At 36.4% G+C, this 17891-nt stretch overlaps 1 protein-coding gene across 3 annotated transcripts in view; it reads left to right on the top strand.

Moving 5' to 3' along the window:
• The window catches only part of TECPR2 (tectonin beta-propeller repeat containing 2), a 41602-nt gene that overhangs the window by 6688 nt on the left and 17023 nt on the right, over positions 1 to 17891 (top strand). For 2 of the 3 annotated variants that reach the window (XM_068682716.1, XM_068682714.1), the window contains exons 5-16: positions 173 to 330; positions 1474 to 1786; positions 2270 to 2402; positions 3777 to 4241; positions 4849 to 5843; positions 6983 to 7166; positions 9025 to 9198; positions 11402 to 11582; positions 13060 to 13201; positions 14496 to 14736; positions 15634 to 15723; positions 16546 to 16779. In XM_068682716.1, the coding sequence (XP_068538817.1) occupies positions 173 to 330; positions 1474 to 1786; positions 2270 to 2402; positions 3777 to 4241; positions 4849 to 5843; positions 6983 to 7166; positions 9025 to 9198; positions 11402 to 11582; positions 13060 to 13201; positions 14496 to 14736; positions 15634 to 15723; positions 16546 to 16779 (3310 nt within the window). The remainder of the gene's footprint in view (positions 1 to 172; positions 331 to 1473; positions 1787 to 2269; positions 2403 to 3776; positions 4242 to 4848; positions 5844 to 6982; positions 7167 to 9024; positions 9199 to 11401; positions 11583 to 13059; positions 13202 to 14495; positions 14737 to 15633; positions 15724 to 16545; positions 16780 to 17891) is intronic. The other variant, XM_068682715.1, reaches the window with a different exon arrangement.

The following is a 17891-nucleotide window of genomic DNA, read 5'->3' as shown; positions in this document are numbered from 1 at the left end:
AGTAAGTGAACTTCACAGAACAGTAGTTGTTTTGAACAGCTTTTTTATAGCTTGCTTGCTTGTTTGTTTTTGCCTTCTTGGGCATATTGATTTCTTCAAAGTGTTAGTTTTAAGTGTCATATATTTTTAGAAAGGTTCACCACTCCTGTTAATTTCATGTATCTTTTTAAAGGGTATTTGCAACTCCAGCCTTGTGTTGGAAGAGCCATCTTCGATCGTCCAGTTGGATTACAACCAGAAAGTGCTGCTTGTCTCGACTTTACAACGAACTGTACTTTTCTACACAGAAGAGAAATCTGTCAAGCAAGTTGGAACACAGCCCAGAAAAAAGTAACCCTCATAAAATCTTGATGCAGGCACATCAGTTAATTCTAGCTTTTCAGAGTGGATTACAGAAAGGGTGATCTAAGCAGTGAAATTAATACAACACAGCAGTCCACTCATAAAAATTGTAGTTACAGCAGCCGTGTATGCTCAAACATGAAATGACAATTCTACTTATTTAAAAAGTATGTAGCTGCAAATATGTTACAATCATATTTGCAGGGTACTATTATGCAAAAATATTTAAGGTGCTTTCTGTTTGTTTAAACTGGAAGCACTGCTAAACTTCATCTGTGGTCCCTTGCTGTTTACTGTGACTTGGTGTGAGTGAGCGTTGTAAGCTGGTCCTTCTCATGGGTGAAGTATTACTTAATGTAGTCAGCATCTTAATTATTTTTAAACACCAAAGTGAATTGAAAGAGAAAGTGTATAGTAAGCACTTAAAGTTGACTTGAAGGCTAGGAACTTGTATGACCTTCTCGCATCACTTACTGTGTAATTGCTCTGAGATATGCAGGAAGAGAGCACTCTGTCTTAGAACAGCATGACTGACTATATCTGGAAGCGTTGGAAATTGACCCTTGAAAGAAGGTTTATGATGTATATTTCAGGCATGTGAACAGTAAAGGAACACCAATTTTTGTGTAAACACAAAGGAACACCCCTTACCTATAAACAAGGGGTTTTCTTGGGTGATAGTAACAGTGCTTTTATGCACGAGGGACAAAGATTTTTAACATCTGAGATTGAGATCTGCTCCTTGTAAATAGAGGTTATCAATTTCTTAATATTATTGAGTAGTTTTCTGCTTGTTTTTATCAGTGCTCAGAGAAGAATAACTGAATGGTAGAATCTTACTAAGACGGACAAAGTTGTGTTATAGCTGTGAGCCGTGTTAGGAGGAAGCATTTAACTTGTCTAATAGGTGTGATGTCTGACTCCTGAAGCTGAGGGAAAACTCTTGTTACCTGGAAGCAGTGTTCTTGTACTGAAACCAATTTGTATTTCAGATGTTTGACTGAATACTTTAATTGAACAAAATTTTTAATTTTGACAACCTGCAGTTTTAAATTTGTGACATTAGTTTTAAAATCTGTTTCTAAGTTGTGTGTATAGCTTCTTTAAAACATTCTTATTTTTGCATTTTAGCAGTGGCAAATTTGGAGCGTGTTTTATACCTGGTCTATGTAAACAGACTGATTTGACGCTATTTGCTGCCAGACCTGGACTTCGCCTCTGGAAGTCTGATGTTCATGGAACTGTTCAGGCCACATTCATATTGAAAGATGTATTTGCTGGAGGAATAAACACTTTTGAATTGTATCCGCGTTTGGAAACATCCAGCAGAGGAAGTTATAGTTCCCCAGAAAAACACCTCGGGCTTGTTTCATGCTTTTTCCGAGAAGGATGGGTGCTGACCTGGAATGAATACAGCATCTACTTATTAGACACTGTGAACCAGGTAGGCACTTGTTGGTGCACGTTCTGTTTCTTACCTGTTTTTGTTCATGCTGTGTTGTGAGACTTTGGGTTATCCAATACACTTCTGTGATATAAACTCATATTTAAATCTAAAAAAGAAGACTCTTCCTTTTTTTTTTTTTTTTTTTTTAAAAAAAAAAAGCGAATACTAAAAAATGAGTACTGTGGTTCTTTTCTGCCACCAAATTTTAAATTGCTTAAGTAATTGATTACTGCTAGTTCAGACAGGAAATGAATAGACCCATGACATTTCACAGAATAGAAATTAGTATAAAAATTGAGCTACATCAGGACTGAGGTACTTGCCTGTTTTGCTGTTTTCTTTCTTTTTGATAGCATTCTTGTTCTGTAAGTATGTCAATTAAATTCCAGTGAAAAATTTACAATTGAGAGAGCCTAATCTTGTCCAACCATCAGATTAATCTGATGCTAATAATCTCTCTTTGTTGATTTTTTTTAATAGGCTTTGATTGGTGGCTTGGAAGGATATGGTGATATTGTGTCTGTGTCCTGCACAAACAATGAGATTTTTCTCTTAAAAGGAGATAGAGACATAATAAGAATTTCAAGTAGACCAGAAGGACTGTCATCAATAGGTTTGTACAGATTAGCAAACTTTAGTATGTGCCTCATGGAATGTGCTGTCTATTGTAACTTTGTGGGGTTTGTTTGTTTGGCTTTTGATACTGAAAAAAGCCCACCTTCTAGGTTACTGCAAAAACCTACCATCTTCTGTGGAATTACTTACGTTTCTGCAAATTACATTTAGAGCTGTGATTTTTACCTGGTCATCTGAGATTTTGTTTTGGCTGCAGCAAGAATGGGGACATTAAGGAATTATAGTTCCATTTTTTGAGAGTTGATTGATGTTATCCTAGCCAGGCATCTCTAATCTGTGCATTTTAGGCCTTATTCTAAACAATGTTAGTGAAACAGTCCGCATTCATGATCAAGGTTATCTATGTATTGGCCAATTTCAGTTGTTTGTGTTGGAGATAGCTGAGTGTGTTGATTCCTGAGTATGTATGATACCTTATTCCTGAGTCTCTATGATACATTTCAGGTATGTTGATACCAGGTATCAACATGTCACCTGTCATCACTCATATTCCAGAGAAAATCTCAGCTTTCCCAGCAATGAATAAGAAGGAACTTGCAAAACACCCAAAGAACATTCACTACATTTCCAAAAATAATATGAGGGCTTATTTTTATATTTGTTGCCATCTGAGTTCAGCATCTGTGTCACTAGAACTCTAAAATGGATTAGTAATACTTACTTTAATGATGATGCTGACTGATTTCTCCTCATACAATATTGTAAGCACCATTACCCAGCATATTACAGTCACAGAAGGGCTATTTATGCACTTTAAAAATTCCATCTTAGTTCTGTATAACAAAATGCTAGCAAAAACTATGAAGTTTCAGTGAGTGCTAGAGGACTTAATCTATTTTATCTTTGCACTTAGCAAAAGATTTTGTCATTCAAACAGTTCTTTACTCACAAACTTTTAGAAGGTGTTTACTATTTTACTTCCAAGTATAGTTTGAAAGGCATCTTCTTGAGATGCATTTTCCTCTAATTGCCACGGTGGTTTATTTGGCCTTTTTGTGTGTGTGCACGTGTGCAGGATACTGAATGTTTGAAGAAATTGAACACATGCAATGTGGTACTTCAGTATGTAACACTGCTGGGTCTTTCCAGCTAAAGACCTGCCTTTGTATTTAGGTACACAGAATGGTACAGAATTTTACTATTAGAGGCTTGATACAGGCTTTGGGGAATTGATTTTTCTAAACTGATTTTATGTAGATTTACTTGCATGAAATTGTATATATATATATGAAATGCGCATTTAGAGTATTTTCTGTAGGATAAAGTTTCTTTTCTTTGAACCCTCTCCAAGAACTATGCTGTTACTCACTTGACACCTTAGTATTTATACTTTTATTTTTCTTTTGGTCAGTTTCAGATGTGAATTCAAAAGTGCTGAATCCTTTAACAGATACGAGTCCTAATTTGCTGACCCCGTTATCGGTAGTTGCATCTGTATCATCTAGCCCTTCAGTGGAAACAGATAAAAAAATGGTTACTTCCCCTTCAGGTATTGGTGATAAAAATGACTCTTATTCTTTAGCGAAAGATAATCTGGAAACTCCAACGCTATCGGAAAAAAGCTTTGATAGAGTGGGAGACTTGAGCAATGAAACAAGAAAAAGGGGTTGCTCTGTAGCAAGCGAGTCAAGAAGCAGGAGCAGCTCAATAAACTCTGTGGACAGTGGCTCTAGTTTTATGATATGTGCAGACTCAGAAGCTCAGAGGGAGTGTCATCTTTCTTCACAACGGTTCAGCACTATCAGCTCTGAAGATTTTGATCAAGAGCTCATTGTAAAGCCCATAAAAGTGAAAAAGAAAAAGAAGAAGAAACAAGGTAAGCCAAAAGAACTTTGCCCGCCATTTATTAGAATGTGTCACATTTGATAGTTCAACACTGTGTGTGTTTGATGTACTTTGTTTGTGCTGTCACGTGGAATCTAAAACTCTGACTTATTTGGAGTGGGCCTTTTATATTTAAGATGAAACCCTGTTTTGAAAGCAATAAATTGATTACATCTTTCTTTTTAGATTATTTCTTTTATTCCTTTAAACTTTGTGTAAATATGCTTAACGTTCTAAATGAAGTATGGGTTAATGGTAATACACCACTGTGTGCTCTGTTTACAGGTTTATGTTGGAATTGTGTAATATCTATTCATCCTAGTTAAAGTATTTGATAGTGTCATGTTTTTTGCTTTATTAAAATAGCGTGTGTGTACCTAGTTATTTGAAATGTTTATCTTTTTTTTTGTTGTTATACTCTTAAAATGTTTTGCTGTTAAGACTCATTTGGTTTTATGATCATCACTTAGTGTTGAAGTGGAAAAGATCAGTTTGTCAAAACATAGGTTTAACTCTGTACTTATCCCAATGATAAAAATATTTAATGGCTCTTATTAATATGCTCCCTTCCCCCTCCTTTTTATTTTTAATGAGAACAGAAAGTGGGACCAAAAGAAACCACGGCTCTCTGGAAGGAACACCATGTTACGAGCGTCAGCTTTCTGGTGACAGTCCACATTCACTGACTGCAGATTCATTTTCCATGACATCTAGCCTAATGAGTGGCAGCATCGATCATTTGAGTACTGGGTCTCCAGATCAGGAAAGCATGTTCAGTGTGGAGTCCCATACAATCTTGCAAGAAGATAATGGCTCAGAAACGTTCAGTGTCCTGCAGTCTCCTGAGTCTGCAACTGAGCTAATTCATGAAGAAAATGGAGATACAGTTAATGTGCAGAAACTTCCAAATAGTGACAGTGGCATGGGTACATCAACGGTTATAGATACACTGACATCTGTCTCCCCTCTAATTGTCACAGAAGACTTGACAAACAATGTTGATACTGAAAATAATGATAGTGTGCTTTCTGCAAGCAATGAATGCTGTCTTGGAAAGCCGAGCCAAGAAGATCAGGATTTTAGTACATTGTGTAAAATAGATGAAAATTTAGATAAAATGAATCTGCAGGATACTGAAAAGCCTTTTGAAGAACCAGACCTTACAGACCAAATGATTTTGGAATCTAACAGTGTACTTGGTGTTCAGACATCACTGCCACCAAAGGAAAGTGATGAAATTGGTAGTGAAGACCAACAGCAGCATTCTCTAATACACAGTGTTCTGTCAGATCCTTCTGTTCTCCACTTTGACATCTCTAAAGATACTGATTCAGAGAACACTTCACTTTGTGGATGGAATTTTGAAAGTGCAATCAAAGCTAAATCTAATAGTAGCACTACTGAATGGGTAACAAACACTCATGAAAGTAAGACAGAGAAATCTGCCTCAAGTGATGAAGAGGAGGATATTTATGGACATGGATTACCGTATTCATCCTCGGAGACTAGCATGCCTGAAGTTGGTGCTGAGCCTGGTTCCCAGGATGTGTCCAGGATAAGCCTAGATGAAATGGTGCTGTTAAAATCTGATCAGGTATATGTTTCCAATTTAGTTGAAATATTTAAAAACTCATCATTTTAAAAGAAACGTGTGTAACTACTATCTCTTACTTAAGGAAGCAATTTTCTTCTCACTTAACAAGTAAAACATAAAGCAAAAGCAGCAATATGTGTTTTAACTATTTAGAAATGTGGTATATCAGACTTCAGAATGGTTGATATGTCCTTACAAGGTGAAGACGTTGTACTGGCTGTAAGGCCTATTCAACATAAACATAATGATTTCTAATTTGACAGAAATGTTGTCATAAACTCATTCATTAAAGAGTAAAAAGTAAAACCAAGCCGTGCTCAAAGGCTGTTCCTTGTTTGGGTCTCCAGTAGACCAAATCCTGCATGATAATGCTTCCAACTTCCACTGATTTCTCTAGGAATTAATGCTGGTTGTCTCGCATGGAGGGTCTCTGGTTAAGGTTAGTTTTTACCTGTAAATGCTCAGAATGAGGATTAGTCTTTCTTTGTGTCCTAGACAGCAATTAGTGCTATTTTAAATATTGGTGTTTTTCCCTTTTCCTGTTACCCTTCTTTTCTTTGTTGTTATTTTGTAGTGTAAAAGTTGCCAGAAATGGGAATTTTTATATAGTATTTATTTTCTATAGCCCAAGATTAACTATAAAATCTTCAAAATTGACAGAAAACACTGCGAGTTTTAGCAGGGGTCTTGAAAAGGAAATATAGTTGTTTTAATATATGTGTACATATTGTTTATTTGTGTTTTTTTTTTTGTTTGTTTGTTTGTTTTAAGTCTGTTACAGCCATGTGTTAAGATCAACAAATATTTGTTGAGAAAGGTTGGGCTGCAGTTGTTAGTAAATAGGACTCTATCAACTCAAAACTCCAAGTGTAAAAGACTTCTAGTTTTGAGTTGTTGTTATATTCTCAGATTCTGGAATGTTTTTAAAAGCTCTACAGGTACTTTCATTATAGGTCATGTATGCACTGCTTGGGTACACCTAATACAAGCTATAAAAATTCAAGATAAACCGAATTTCCATAATATTTGACTCCTGAACCATACAGACAGAACTGAGTGCTGAGAACAAAATGCTTATGTAGCCATTTTCTTGTGCAGTTTGAAGACACCTGCCACTGTTCTGACTCTACAATTTTTAGTTTGCAGAGAGCTGGATGGGATATTCTGGCCCTGGCTATGGCATTTTGAGCCTGGCTGTCTCAGAAAAGTATATTTGGTGCCTGGACTACAGAGGCAGCCTGTATTGCAGCGCTCTCCCGTCCGCTGGACTGAGGTGGCAGAAGTTTGAGGATGGTGTCCAGCAGGTGGCAGTTTCCCCCTCAGGTTGGTAGGCTTCTATTTCACTGTAACCTCATAAATACAAAACTTCCATAGACTTGGGGATTCTCTTTTTGCTTTTTTATTTTTTAATATTCACTGTTATTTGAATAGATGGAGGAAAAAAAAAAAGTCATACCATATGATTGCATCTTCAGTACATCTGGATATCGTATTATTTTAGGTGGCTGTCTTCTAACAAGTTCACATTGCACTTTGTGAAGTTTACTGCAGCTTACTGATTGAACCACAGAAGGAGTAGTTCAGTGATAGGTGAAGATGAATCAAGAAGCGCTCATCTTGGTTTTTGATACAAAACTGCTTACGATTCCAAAACTTACTTATTTTTTGCAAACATAGAGTTCTTTTTGCTTTTGCCTTTTTTTTGTTGAGTTTTAAAAAAATAAAACACCTTGGTCTGTTTCTTTATGAGTTTATTCTGGGTTCTGGGTTGTTTGTTTTTTGTTTGTTTGTTTGTTTTGTTTTTTTTTGGAGTGAGGATTATGTTGGATAAATGGGTTTGGGGGACAAACTTGCTTCACTTTTTGTCCATTCAGATTGCTTCAGGACTGTTGTGAAAACAGAAGTGTCTAAACTTAGTCTCTGGCTCTGCTTCTACTTTTCTTCCACTCATCTCTAAAAATGTATTACTCTTTGCTTCTCTCTGTGTAGGGGAAGATCTTCTGCCTGGTCTAAGAAGGGTTTTACTTGATCTGTAGCTGAGCTTTGTGATGGACAAAAATATAAGAGTAGTTGTATTAGGTCAGATTAGAGGTTCATCCACTGACTATCTTGTCTTTAACAGTGGTCAAAAGCAGATGCCTGCAGGAAAGTGAGCTAACATGTCTGACAGTTGCCCTCATGAATTTCAGACTGCAGTTGTTGGTGGCTCAATGATTTCTCTGCATTTATTTTCTCCTTAGTTCCAGGAACTTACCCAATTTTTCCTTGAGCCCATGTACATTGCTAGAATTCACAGTTTTGAAATTGGGTATGTTTACACAAGAGCATATTAACCACAAAGGTCAAAAGGAAATGAAATGCTACTTTGAGGAATTATTCAAAGGCAGTTGATATGACGATATGTTTCCCTGGTATGAACCAGCACAGTTGCTAATCAGCAGTTAAATTTGGAATTCCATATGGTTTTCTTTTTCTGAGCTATCTTTGCTAATTGGAGTCGGGGAAAAAGTTCTGAAGGTGGAGAAGTGTTTGAGTTTTGTCTGCTTGTGACGTGCTGAGCAGTGAACAGATGATAGAAGTGCCCAGTGGTGTGTGGAACAGCGTACCTCTTCAGCTGTTTGTCATTCATAACCGGTCCACCAAAGTTAGCATTTAGAATATTAATACTACTAGTATTTGTAAAAGGTGAAAGTACTACGATATCCTCTCTTCCTTTATATACTCTTTAAAAAATCATTAAGTATGATGTTTGTGAAAGGATTTGTCACAGGTACTGTGAATGAGTGTAAGTGTACTAAGGATAAACCAAACTAATATGGAGGTGAGCTGTGAACTGCAGTCTCTTAACAGTGGGCTCATTTCACCCTTATGTGAACTTATTTTGTTAGCTTTCAATGTGTAACTAAGGAGAAGTGATTTATTTGCATTTAAACACTTAAAAATCACACGTACTCTAAATGGTAAATGCATTTCAGAAATTCCTATGGAAGTTGGCCAGTCCTGTTCTTGCCTTTAAAAAAAATGTAAGTTTTTAGACCGTGCATTTTTGTTTAATGGTACAGGTTTACCTTATTTTCCCCTCACATTCATTTAGGTGTAGGTAGGACAAGACAGTTATAGTAATTGCTTAGAGGTAGTATGTTCTTTCCTAAGTTCTTAATGATTTTCTTAATTAACACAGGGGCACTTCTCTGGAAGATTGAGCAGAAGACTAACAAAGCATTTGCTTGTGGAAAAGTAACTATAAAAGGAAAACGACACTGGTATGAGGCTTTACCCCAGGCTGTATTTGTAGCCTTAAGTGATGACACTGCCTGGATCATCAGAACAAATGGAGATTTGTATTTGCAAACAGGTACTTAAATTGCAACCTCTTTCAGTGCAATAACTGAAGCTAAAGTATCAGCATTCAAGTCTATTGAGTGATCACAATTAGTTTTAAAATTTTATCTGAAGTCAAAGCATAGGAAAACGTTTTTATATCGAGAAATGTTTGTAAACAGTCTAGAGGTATTATATTAAATTGGGATGCTGAAGAAGCCAGTTCATGGTCACTTTAAAAAAATAAAAGTGGTGTACATTCAGTATAGAGTATTTATGACATGAGAAGAACATGGGATGGATGCAGATAAGTGTAAAAAGGATTGCAGAAACTATTAAAATAATACGCTTGCAGTGAAAATGGTACGGTGTGCTAAGACAATATAGCCTTGAGTGTTTTTTTTGCTTGAAAGATTTTAACTTAAGAAGGAAGTGGAAAGGAAAGGAGATAGTATGTGGCTGTTCAGAATAAATTCAGGTATAGGAAGCAGTGTAAAAGAAAGCAAAAGCTATTTGTTTTGAAAAGAATTGATTTGTTGGAGGTAAAATTTACCACTTGACAGTGAAAGGAAGGTAATATATGGAAGACACAAATGGATTCTGAAGTATAGGCAAGTGGTATGTATTTTATTTGACAGAGAGAAAGCAAAGCCAACGGAGGAATGGAATAGGATCAGCAGTCTCTGCAGCTGCTTTGTCACTGGATGCGAATGAGGCAAGGACCAGAGAAAGGGATATTGCAGTGGCAACTTTGAAGTGATGGCCTTAGCTTTGTCTGCTTCAGTGAATAGAAGAGGATGCATTTGAAAGTGTTAATGTGGAGAGTGTTGGCTAGAAGCAAGCAGCTAGAGAGAAGCCGATTTTTAGAATGTAGCTCCAGTTTATGGAGCTAAGAGAGAAGAGTATCAAAAACCCTTGGGCATGCTGGCTTTGCACAGAGAGCTGAATTGATAAGGAGAAATTACAAATAACATGATGAAGAAATTACTGTGCAAGTAGGAGGAAGATATGGATAAGGGATAACAGCAAAAAAAAAACCAACAAAAAAACAACATTCAAACAGGAAAATATTTCAGAGTGGCTATAAAAATTCTTATTTGTCTTCCATTTAATTTTGATACTCTGATTTCTCTTGTAGAGTTACTTGCTCTAGTGTCACATAAAAATTATTCATGATGAAGAAAGCTGTTTGAGATAGCATTGTTTCAAAAGTGTTTTGCTTTTAAATTATTTTATTTGAATAAGTTTAGTAGTTACAGAGAAATCAAGGCCACATGTATATTGCCAACAAGCATGGCTAGTGGTGATAGAGAGTGAACTTGATGCCAGTCACATAGGGCTCCGTAGAGGTTTGAATCAATATTTTTCTTTCCTGTGATAGATTGGTTTGATTGCATCAGCTTGCATTCTGCTGTTCTTAGGCTTCTAAATTTGTCGTTGATGCCAAAAATAAATTCTCAGTATGTCTTGTTAATGAGAGGCAACCAGTGATGGTTATCTCTTCTGCATCTCTTCATTCCCTGCTCCACCACCCTGTCTAATGAGTGTTCTCAAAGATTTGAAACTGAGCAGTTGTCTTGTCAGTCTAGAATATCATACAGATGAGTTTGTTCAGACTTGCTTAGAAGCACAAGAAGATTAAACAAAAGCTCTGCCTCCTAAGGTGTTTCACATACAAGCCTGTAAATCAATCTTCAGTGTAACTGAAGGAGAGGTGTTCCTCCAGATTATGTATATAAACATATGTAACCTACCAGAGCCTCCCACCTCCTTGCAGTACTCCTTGCTGTGGCATTGTCTTCTGTAATCGCTCAACTGCCTCTATTCAGACCAGGTTCTTTCTCCCTGGCATGCTCTGGGCAAAGATTCTTGAATTATTGTCTTCAATGCTTCTGCAAAGTGTTTCTGTAAATGGAGATTCCCAATATTGTCACTAGAGGGAGAAAAGGAACAGAAATGACAGCACAGGACTTGGGGGCTCTGCAAGATGTTGAAGGATAATGCAGTGCTTTATGTCTTAGCATATAAATTCAACCGTATTAGAGGAAATGATTAATAGTTCATGGAAAGAACAGTTTATTAAGAAAATAGTGATCAAATGAGAAGTGTTAGCATGTCAGAGAGATCTCCCCCTTCTCCCCATTTTTTTTTCTTTGGGTAGCTCTTTCTCTTTTCCTTTAGTTGCAAAAAGCCAAACTTTTTTTTTTTTTTTAAATCCTCCTTTTTCTGATTTCTAGGCCTGAGTGTGGATCGTCCTTGTGCCAGAGCAGTAAAGGTTGATTGCCCTTATCCACTGTCGCAGGTTACCTCCAGAAATAACGTTGTATGGGCATTGAGTGAGCAACGGGCCCTGCTATACCGGGAGGGAGTACGCAGCTTTTGTCCTGAAGGAGAGCAGTGGAAGAGTGATATTGTCAGGTAATGGCAGTGTAACAGGACAGCATCGTAACTGGAACGAAACTCATTGTTTTCAGTGCTGGAACTCCTTGATATTTGAAGATTTATTACATGAACTTCTTCTGGAGTGTGTGTGTGTATATGTGCTTGTAGATATTACATATGATTTCCTTTAGTCTTTGTCCAGACGTACCCAGAGTGACTGGTGTTTTTTCTGTCTGATGAATGACTGTTATGTAGTGAAAGAAATTGCTTTCAACAGAAGTGATAATGCAGTTAAAAGCAAGTTTAAGAAAGTGAGAACAGTGCTTAAAAGACCTTTAAGAATGTATATTAATATGACTTTTGATTAAATACTATTTCTTTAATCTCTGCTGTAAGGGCCTTAAAGGGTTCTCCACATATTTGAGCGATTTTTTTTTTCCTGAGACTAAATCCCAGCATTTTTGTGGTCATTTGCACACAGCTGAATAATATTTTTGTACTTTCCAGTCACATATTTTTATAGATACTCTGTATAATTGCTATTTAGCTTTGTAGTTGTTCCTGTTCTTGCAGTAGGGAGTTTGTGATAAATTTAAAAGCAACAAGTGTTTACTGCTGGCTTTGAGAATCTGGAAGATACAGTCTCCTGTGACATCAGCCCGAAGTGAGTATAGGAAGAAACTCCAGTCATACAGAACTGTAGTCATATGATTTTTACTATCTACTGAATATCCTGTTGTGAAGTTCCAGCTTGTATTACCTCCCAGTCTGGTATTTAGCTTTTGAAAAGACTTGGGAAATGTACAGTGTATTGTTCAAATCTGAAATTTGCATGTCATTTAGTCAGTTTGTTTAATGAAAATATTTGTTTGACCTACGCCTTAGGTATGCTTAATGTTCTTGGGCTTTGTATTAAAGTTGCAGAAAGCAATCCATATTTGTTTTTAAGTTCTCAAGAAAAGTTCTCTGAAAGAAATAGCATTGTTGCCTTCTTTTTAAATGCCTGATTAGATCATCTGATCCTATTTGGCTTTCTGAGCTTAAAAATGATTTACTTACACAGGAAGCATATAGTCAGACTCAACATTCATCTTTGCCATGAAGTTAGGTTCAGTTTTCTATTTATGGTGCCTGAGCTGCTAATATTGTTCTCAGAATAGGGCAAGAAAATTGAAGGAAATGTACTTATGAAACTGATGTACGAAAAACTTCTATTTGTTTCTTATTTACTGGCCAAATCAGTTTTTATTTATATTGTTACGTTTGTGAGTTTCAAATCTTGAATGATTTTGAAGGCCTTGTGGTGTTGTGTTTTTTTTTGTTTTTTTTTTGAATGGTTTTTACTTATGCAAGCTAATAAGATTTAAATTACTAATAACTGTGAAAGTTTGAAATCAGGTGTGTTTTTGAGCTTGAACAGTTTGAACTGCTGTTGGCATTTAACTTCCTTAAAATGCCATAAGCTTAAACTTGAAGTAAGGCTTTTTAATTTTTTACTTCTTTACATTTCTAGTGAAATGCAAGCTTTGGAACCGGTGTGCATAACCCTTGGAGATCAACAGACATTATGGGCTTTGGATATCCATGGAAATCTGTGGTTCAGAACTGGCATAGTTTCAAAGAAACCACAAGGAGATGACAACCATTGGTGGCAAGTAGGCACTTTTTTATTTTGCTTTCAGTTTAGTCTGACACCCAGGGTTTACTATTTGCATTGTTTTCCCATGAGATTCTAAGTATAAAATTCAGTGAATTGTATGATACATTACAGTACTCTTCATTCAGTGTATTAAAACTTCAGGGTGGCTGTGGTTGAAGTCCCTTTTCACATCTGCTGTAGAAAAGGGGAAAACAAACACCCCATGGTCACCCAAAGCAGCAGCACAGCAGTTTTCAAGGATACAGGAAATGCTCTACCAGATTGTATCAATGGTGCATGTAGCTTGATATCTTAACAGCTGGCAGTAGGACATGCTGTTTAGTCAGAGCATTCAAGTCTGGCTGCTGAATACAGTCACTTCTCCTTGTCTTCCAGCACTCGTCCCTAGCTAAATGAAATAAATAATTGTTAACCTTCCAAAAATGCTTTAATTACCCCATTTTTCATCAATTGAAGTTTCTTCAAACTATGCAAGTCTGCTTTCTGCAGTCACAGATCTTATGGGTAGAAACAACTCAGTTACTGCAAGTATTTTCTGGCGTTGATCTAAAACCCTGTTTTCCACAGCTTTACTTGTTTTTCTCCAGAAACATGAGTTGTGGAAGAGGGGTACACAGAAAATTTGTTTACGTATTTACCTAAGTGAAAATAATTTCATTAATTTCATATATTAATTTCATTATTTACGTGCATATTTAATCTTGGAGATGAGCACCCTGAGTAGCTTGACTTTTGTTTTTAGGTTACAGGCAAGCTGCTCTTCCTTTCTAGGAGTATCCCAGGGCATTGTCAGCCTAGCTGTTTATGGTAAAACTGAGGCAATTGGTCATTCAGACCTCCTCCTGCCAGGTTTTCACTATGTGATTTAAATTGCTACTCTATGTACATTTCTCTGTTCCTTCTGGGAAACTGTAAATACACCTTTCAGTTTGCAGGGTTTGTGTCTTTAGGGGGAAGGAAAAGATGTTCAGTAATCCCTAAACGAAGGGCTTCCTTAAAATGCAGAATTTAAAGTAGATTGCTGGGTAGGATTGTGTTGTGAGTTGATGTTTAATATGGATTCTGGTTATTATCAAGACTCCCATTTCATCAGAAGTAATTATAATAATTAGTAATTATTTTTCCCTTCCTTCACTTAGAAGGTTTCTAAACTCATGATAGATATCCTGTACATAAAGTGTGTGCATGCATACACACAAAAAAAAGCCTTTGATGGAAGATTCTGTGGTTCCCCCCAAGCTTAGCTAACCATCAAGAACCATTTTTTTTCCTCTTCTCTTCCCTTTCAGGTAAGCATCACCGATTATGTAGTGTTTGACCAGTGCAGCTTGTTCCAGACGATAATCCAGGCAACTCACACAGTGGCAACAGCAGCTCAGGCACCTGTAGAGAAGGTTGCTGACAAACTTCGAATGGCATTTTGGTCACAGCAGCTTCAGTGTCAACCCAGCCTCCTTGGAGTTAATGGCAGTGGAGTCTGGATCTCTTCAGGCAAAAATGAGTTCCATGTAGCAAAGGGAAACTTAATAGGTTGGTGTGCTTTTGCATCTAATGTTTTTAAGTTCAGAAATAAATAATATATAATATATTTTAAATATATAAAATAGCATGTAATTATATATAGTATACAATATTTATTGTTATATAATTATAAATATGTAAAACAATACATATATATTATAAATAATATCTAATAAATAGGAATAATATAGTAAATAGGAAAAAGTAGCTATCTACAGTTTGGTCACCATGAGAATTATCCACGGTGAATCAGGGGACCTTTAATGAACCAACTTTATGTTTAAAAACTAAATTAAATGATTCTTTGGCAGTTGGTCTGGATATTTTCCCTTCTGAAGGGAAATGTTTTTAATGAAAAATTCATTGTCCACAAATGAACAAGTGTGCAAGTTAGGCCTTTTAGTACCTATGTTTGTCTTTTCTCTGGGATCAGAAGGCAATTTTATGCTATTGTACCTGTTATTTCTAGCACAGTGGAGTCTGGTTCATGATCAGTGTTACTATGCAGAGCAATAATGTTATGGTGTTACAGTGATAATACGAATTGCTTTATTTATGTTTCTAGGTGTGTTTTCCAAAACAGAACTTTAATTTAGTTCTCTTCTTTGATCAGATAAACACAAAGAGTAGATATATAATATTGTCTGTTTAAACTCATCACCCATTTGGTCTCCTGTTGAAGACCATTAATCTTTTCCTTTCTTATCTTCTGCATTCCCCATCCTTTATGTGTGCATCCGTGTGTGTGCACACATAAATGTTATTTGTTAGGAGGTTTTCTTCCCCAAGAACAGATACTAAAATATTTGTGTAAAAAAAAAAAATAAATAAAAAATCTGTCTAGATATTTGTATTCTAACAGAAAATTAACTTTCATACTGATGATGCTCTGTTCTTTCCTTTCAGGCACTTACTGGAATAATATTGTGCCTCGTGGTACTGCTTCTGCCACAAAATGGATTTTCGTGTTGGCTTCTGCAGCTTCATCTAAAGAAGGTTAGTGAATCAGCAGTGCAAACATATAATTACTGGCTTTAAATATAGTAGAACTGATGGTGTAAGTAATTAAATACCTTGAGTTACTTCAGGTTTTGGGTGCCTTTTGTGTATGCAGGGATCTAAAACATTTGAGAAGTAAGGTGGAAACATCAGTAAAACCAGTAGAGATAAAAAGTCATATCATTCACTCTGTTACCTCTGGTTTGGAGTGACATCCAACAGAGAAATGGATAGTCCTTTAGGAGCAGTAACTTCCTAACTTGCTGCAGCATGAATTGCCAGAGTTTAATATGAAGTCCTGGAACATGCTTTGCTGGAATGCCTATACTGACCAATTACTTCTCTGGTCAGTGCAGTTAACTGCAGCAGAATCACACATTTTATTGGTAGAACTGTAACCACACTGAAGAATTCTAATGTTAGATAATGCAAGTGCTAACTATTGTAACTAAGTACGCCAGTTTTATTGGCAAAAATGTGTGATAAAGAACTGGGAAGGGGAGGTATGCTGTTTCTCTGAAGCAATTATCAAGGAAACAGAAGAGCAAAAGAATAAGGGGGAACAGTGAACTATTAGGTATGCCTTTTCCCTCTTAGTTTCTTCAAATGAAATCACTTGCTACTTACCTGATATAGGGGGGCTGGGGGGGACAGTACTTAAGTGCCTAATAAGCACTTAGGATGCTTATTTTTACTTGAAAATCTTAATCTAAGATCTTCAGTTTTGTCTTCAAATGTACTGATTGTTTTCAGAGGAAGTGTTAGCTTTCTCAGAGTGGATTAGCAATGATTTTAATAACAGAAATGTCCTTGCCATAGGAAGCTTTTTGTGGCTGTGCCAAAGCAACAAGGATCTGTTTTGTGTCAGTGATCAGAATCCTCAGTTTCGTCCTTCTACGGTGCAGCTGCCACCGGAGGTTGAAATGGTGCACTATTCTGCCTGCCAGGATGCCATCTGGGGTTTGGATAGTCTTGGGCAGATATTTATCAGAACGCTTTCATCCAGCTGTCCAACAGGGATGCATTGGACAAAATTGGATCTCTCCCAACTAGGTATGACATTTTTATTGAGTAGACTATCTGTTAACTCGTAGCAGACAGCCTGTATTTTCATTCAGAAGTGTCTTTGGTTTACTGATCTGAAGTATAACATTTATTGGAGCAAACAGTATCTTATAATTATGGGCATTGCAGCAGAGGACTGTAAAACACGTGCACTTACTGCTTTCAGGCAATGTTTCACCTATCCTTTTGCCGGAGATAGCATGTTCACTGTTTGCAAGATGCTTTATATGCATTTGTGCTTCTTATAGTTTGTCAGTCTGAGACCACGCGACCTGACACAGTGCTGTGCAGATGTACCAGTAGCTTTAACTAGCCCAGTTCTTGTACTATAACTGGCATAACTGTAATCATGTGGCCCTGGGCAGTTCTATACTCAAAGCCCTGTATTTTGTGGGTAGATGTGCTCTTAATAGAGTGGCTAAAGCTTCCTTAGGATCTTGTTAAGGAAAAATTTTGCTCAGAGTTGCATCATCCATAGGTGATACAGATGATGACACTCTGATGTTTGGATTGATAGTGATCTAATGATTCAGCATAATGTCAAGAATGTGCTGCTGTTTAACTGCCCCTTTTTGTTTGGTTAGCAATAAGACCAAGGTTGGTTGACCACATTTTGATCATTAAATATCCTCCCAGTTTGGCTCTTTTCATCAGAGATAAGGGTAATCTGGCCACTTGACAGCTTCGCTAGTATTATTCCAATTGGATTTGTTTCTTTAATCTGAATATCTGCTAGAATATTTTTTTCTCTTAATGCTAATCTGTTTCAAGAGAAGTTTTTTTGTTTTTTTTTTTTTTTGTTTTTTTTTGTTTTTTTTTTTGTTTTGTTGTTGTTTTTGTTTTAAAAGTGCTAATATAAAATTAATCTGATTTGAATTTTTTTCCATTTCTAATGGCAATATTCGTGATTGGCCTGACAAGCAATTTTATCTTTTGTATTCTTTACATAAAACTTTTAAAAGAGTCTTTTAAAAATAATGTATTTGCCAGCTGTAAAACGGGTTTTCCAGACCTGATGAATTGCTTCCAAATCACCAGTCTTACCATAGTTTAAGTGATAAGCAATGCCTTTTACCTACACTGACCTACAGGATAGTTTT

The sequence above is a fragment of the Anas acuta genome, chromosome 5 (genome assembly GCF_963932015.1).
Source record: "Anas acuta chromosome 5, bAnaAcu1.1, whole genome shotgun sequence".
NCBI lineage: Eukaryota > Metazoa > Chordata > Aves > Anseriformes > Anatidae > Anas > Anas acuta.
The sequence above is the reverse complement of the archived record's forward strand: the minus strand, read 5'-3'. Positions and strand labels throughout refer to the sequence as shown.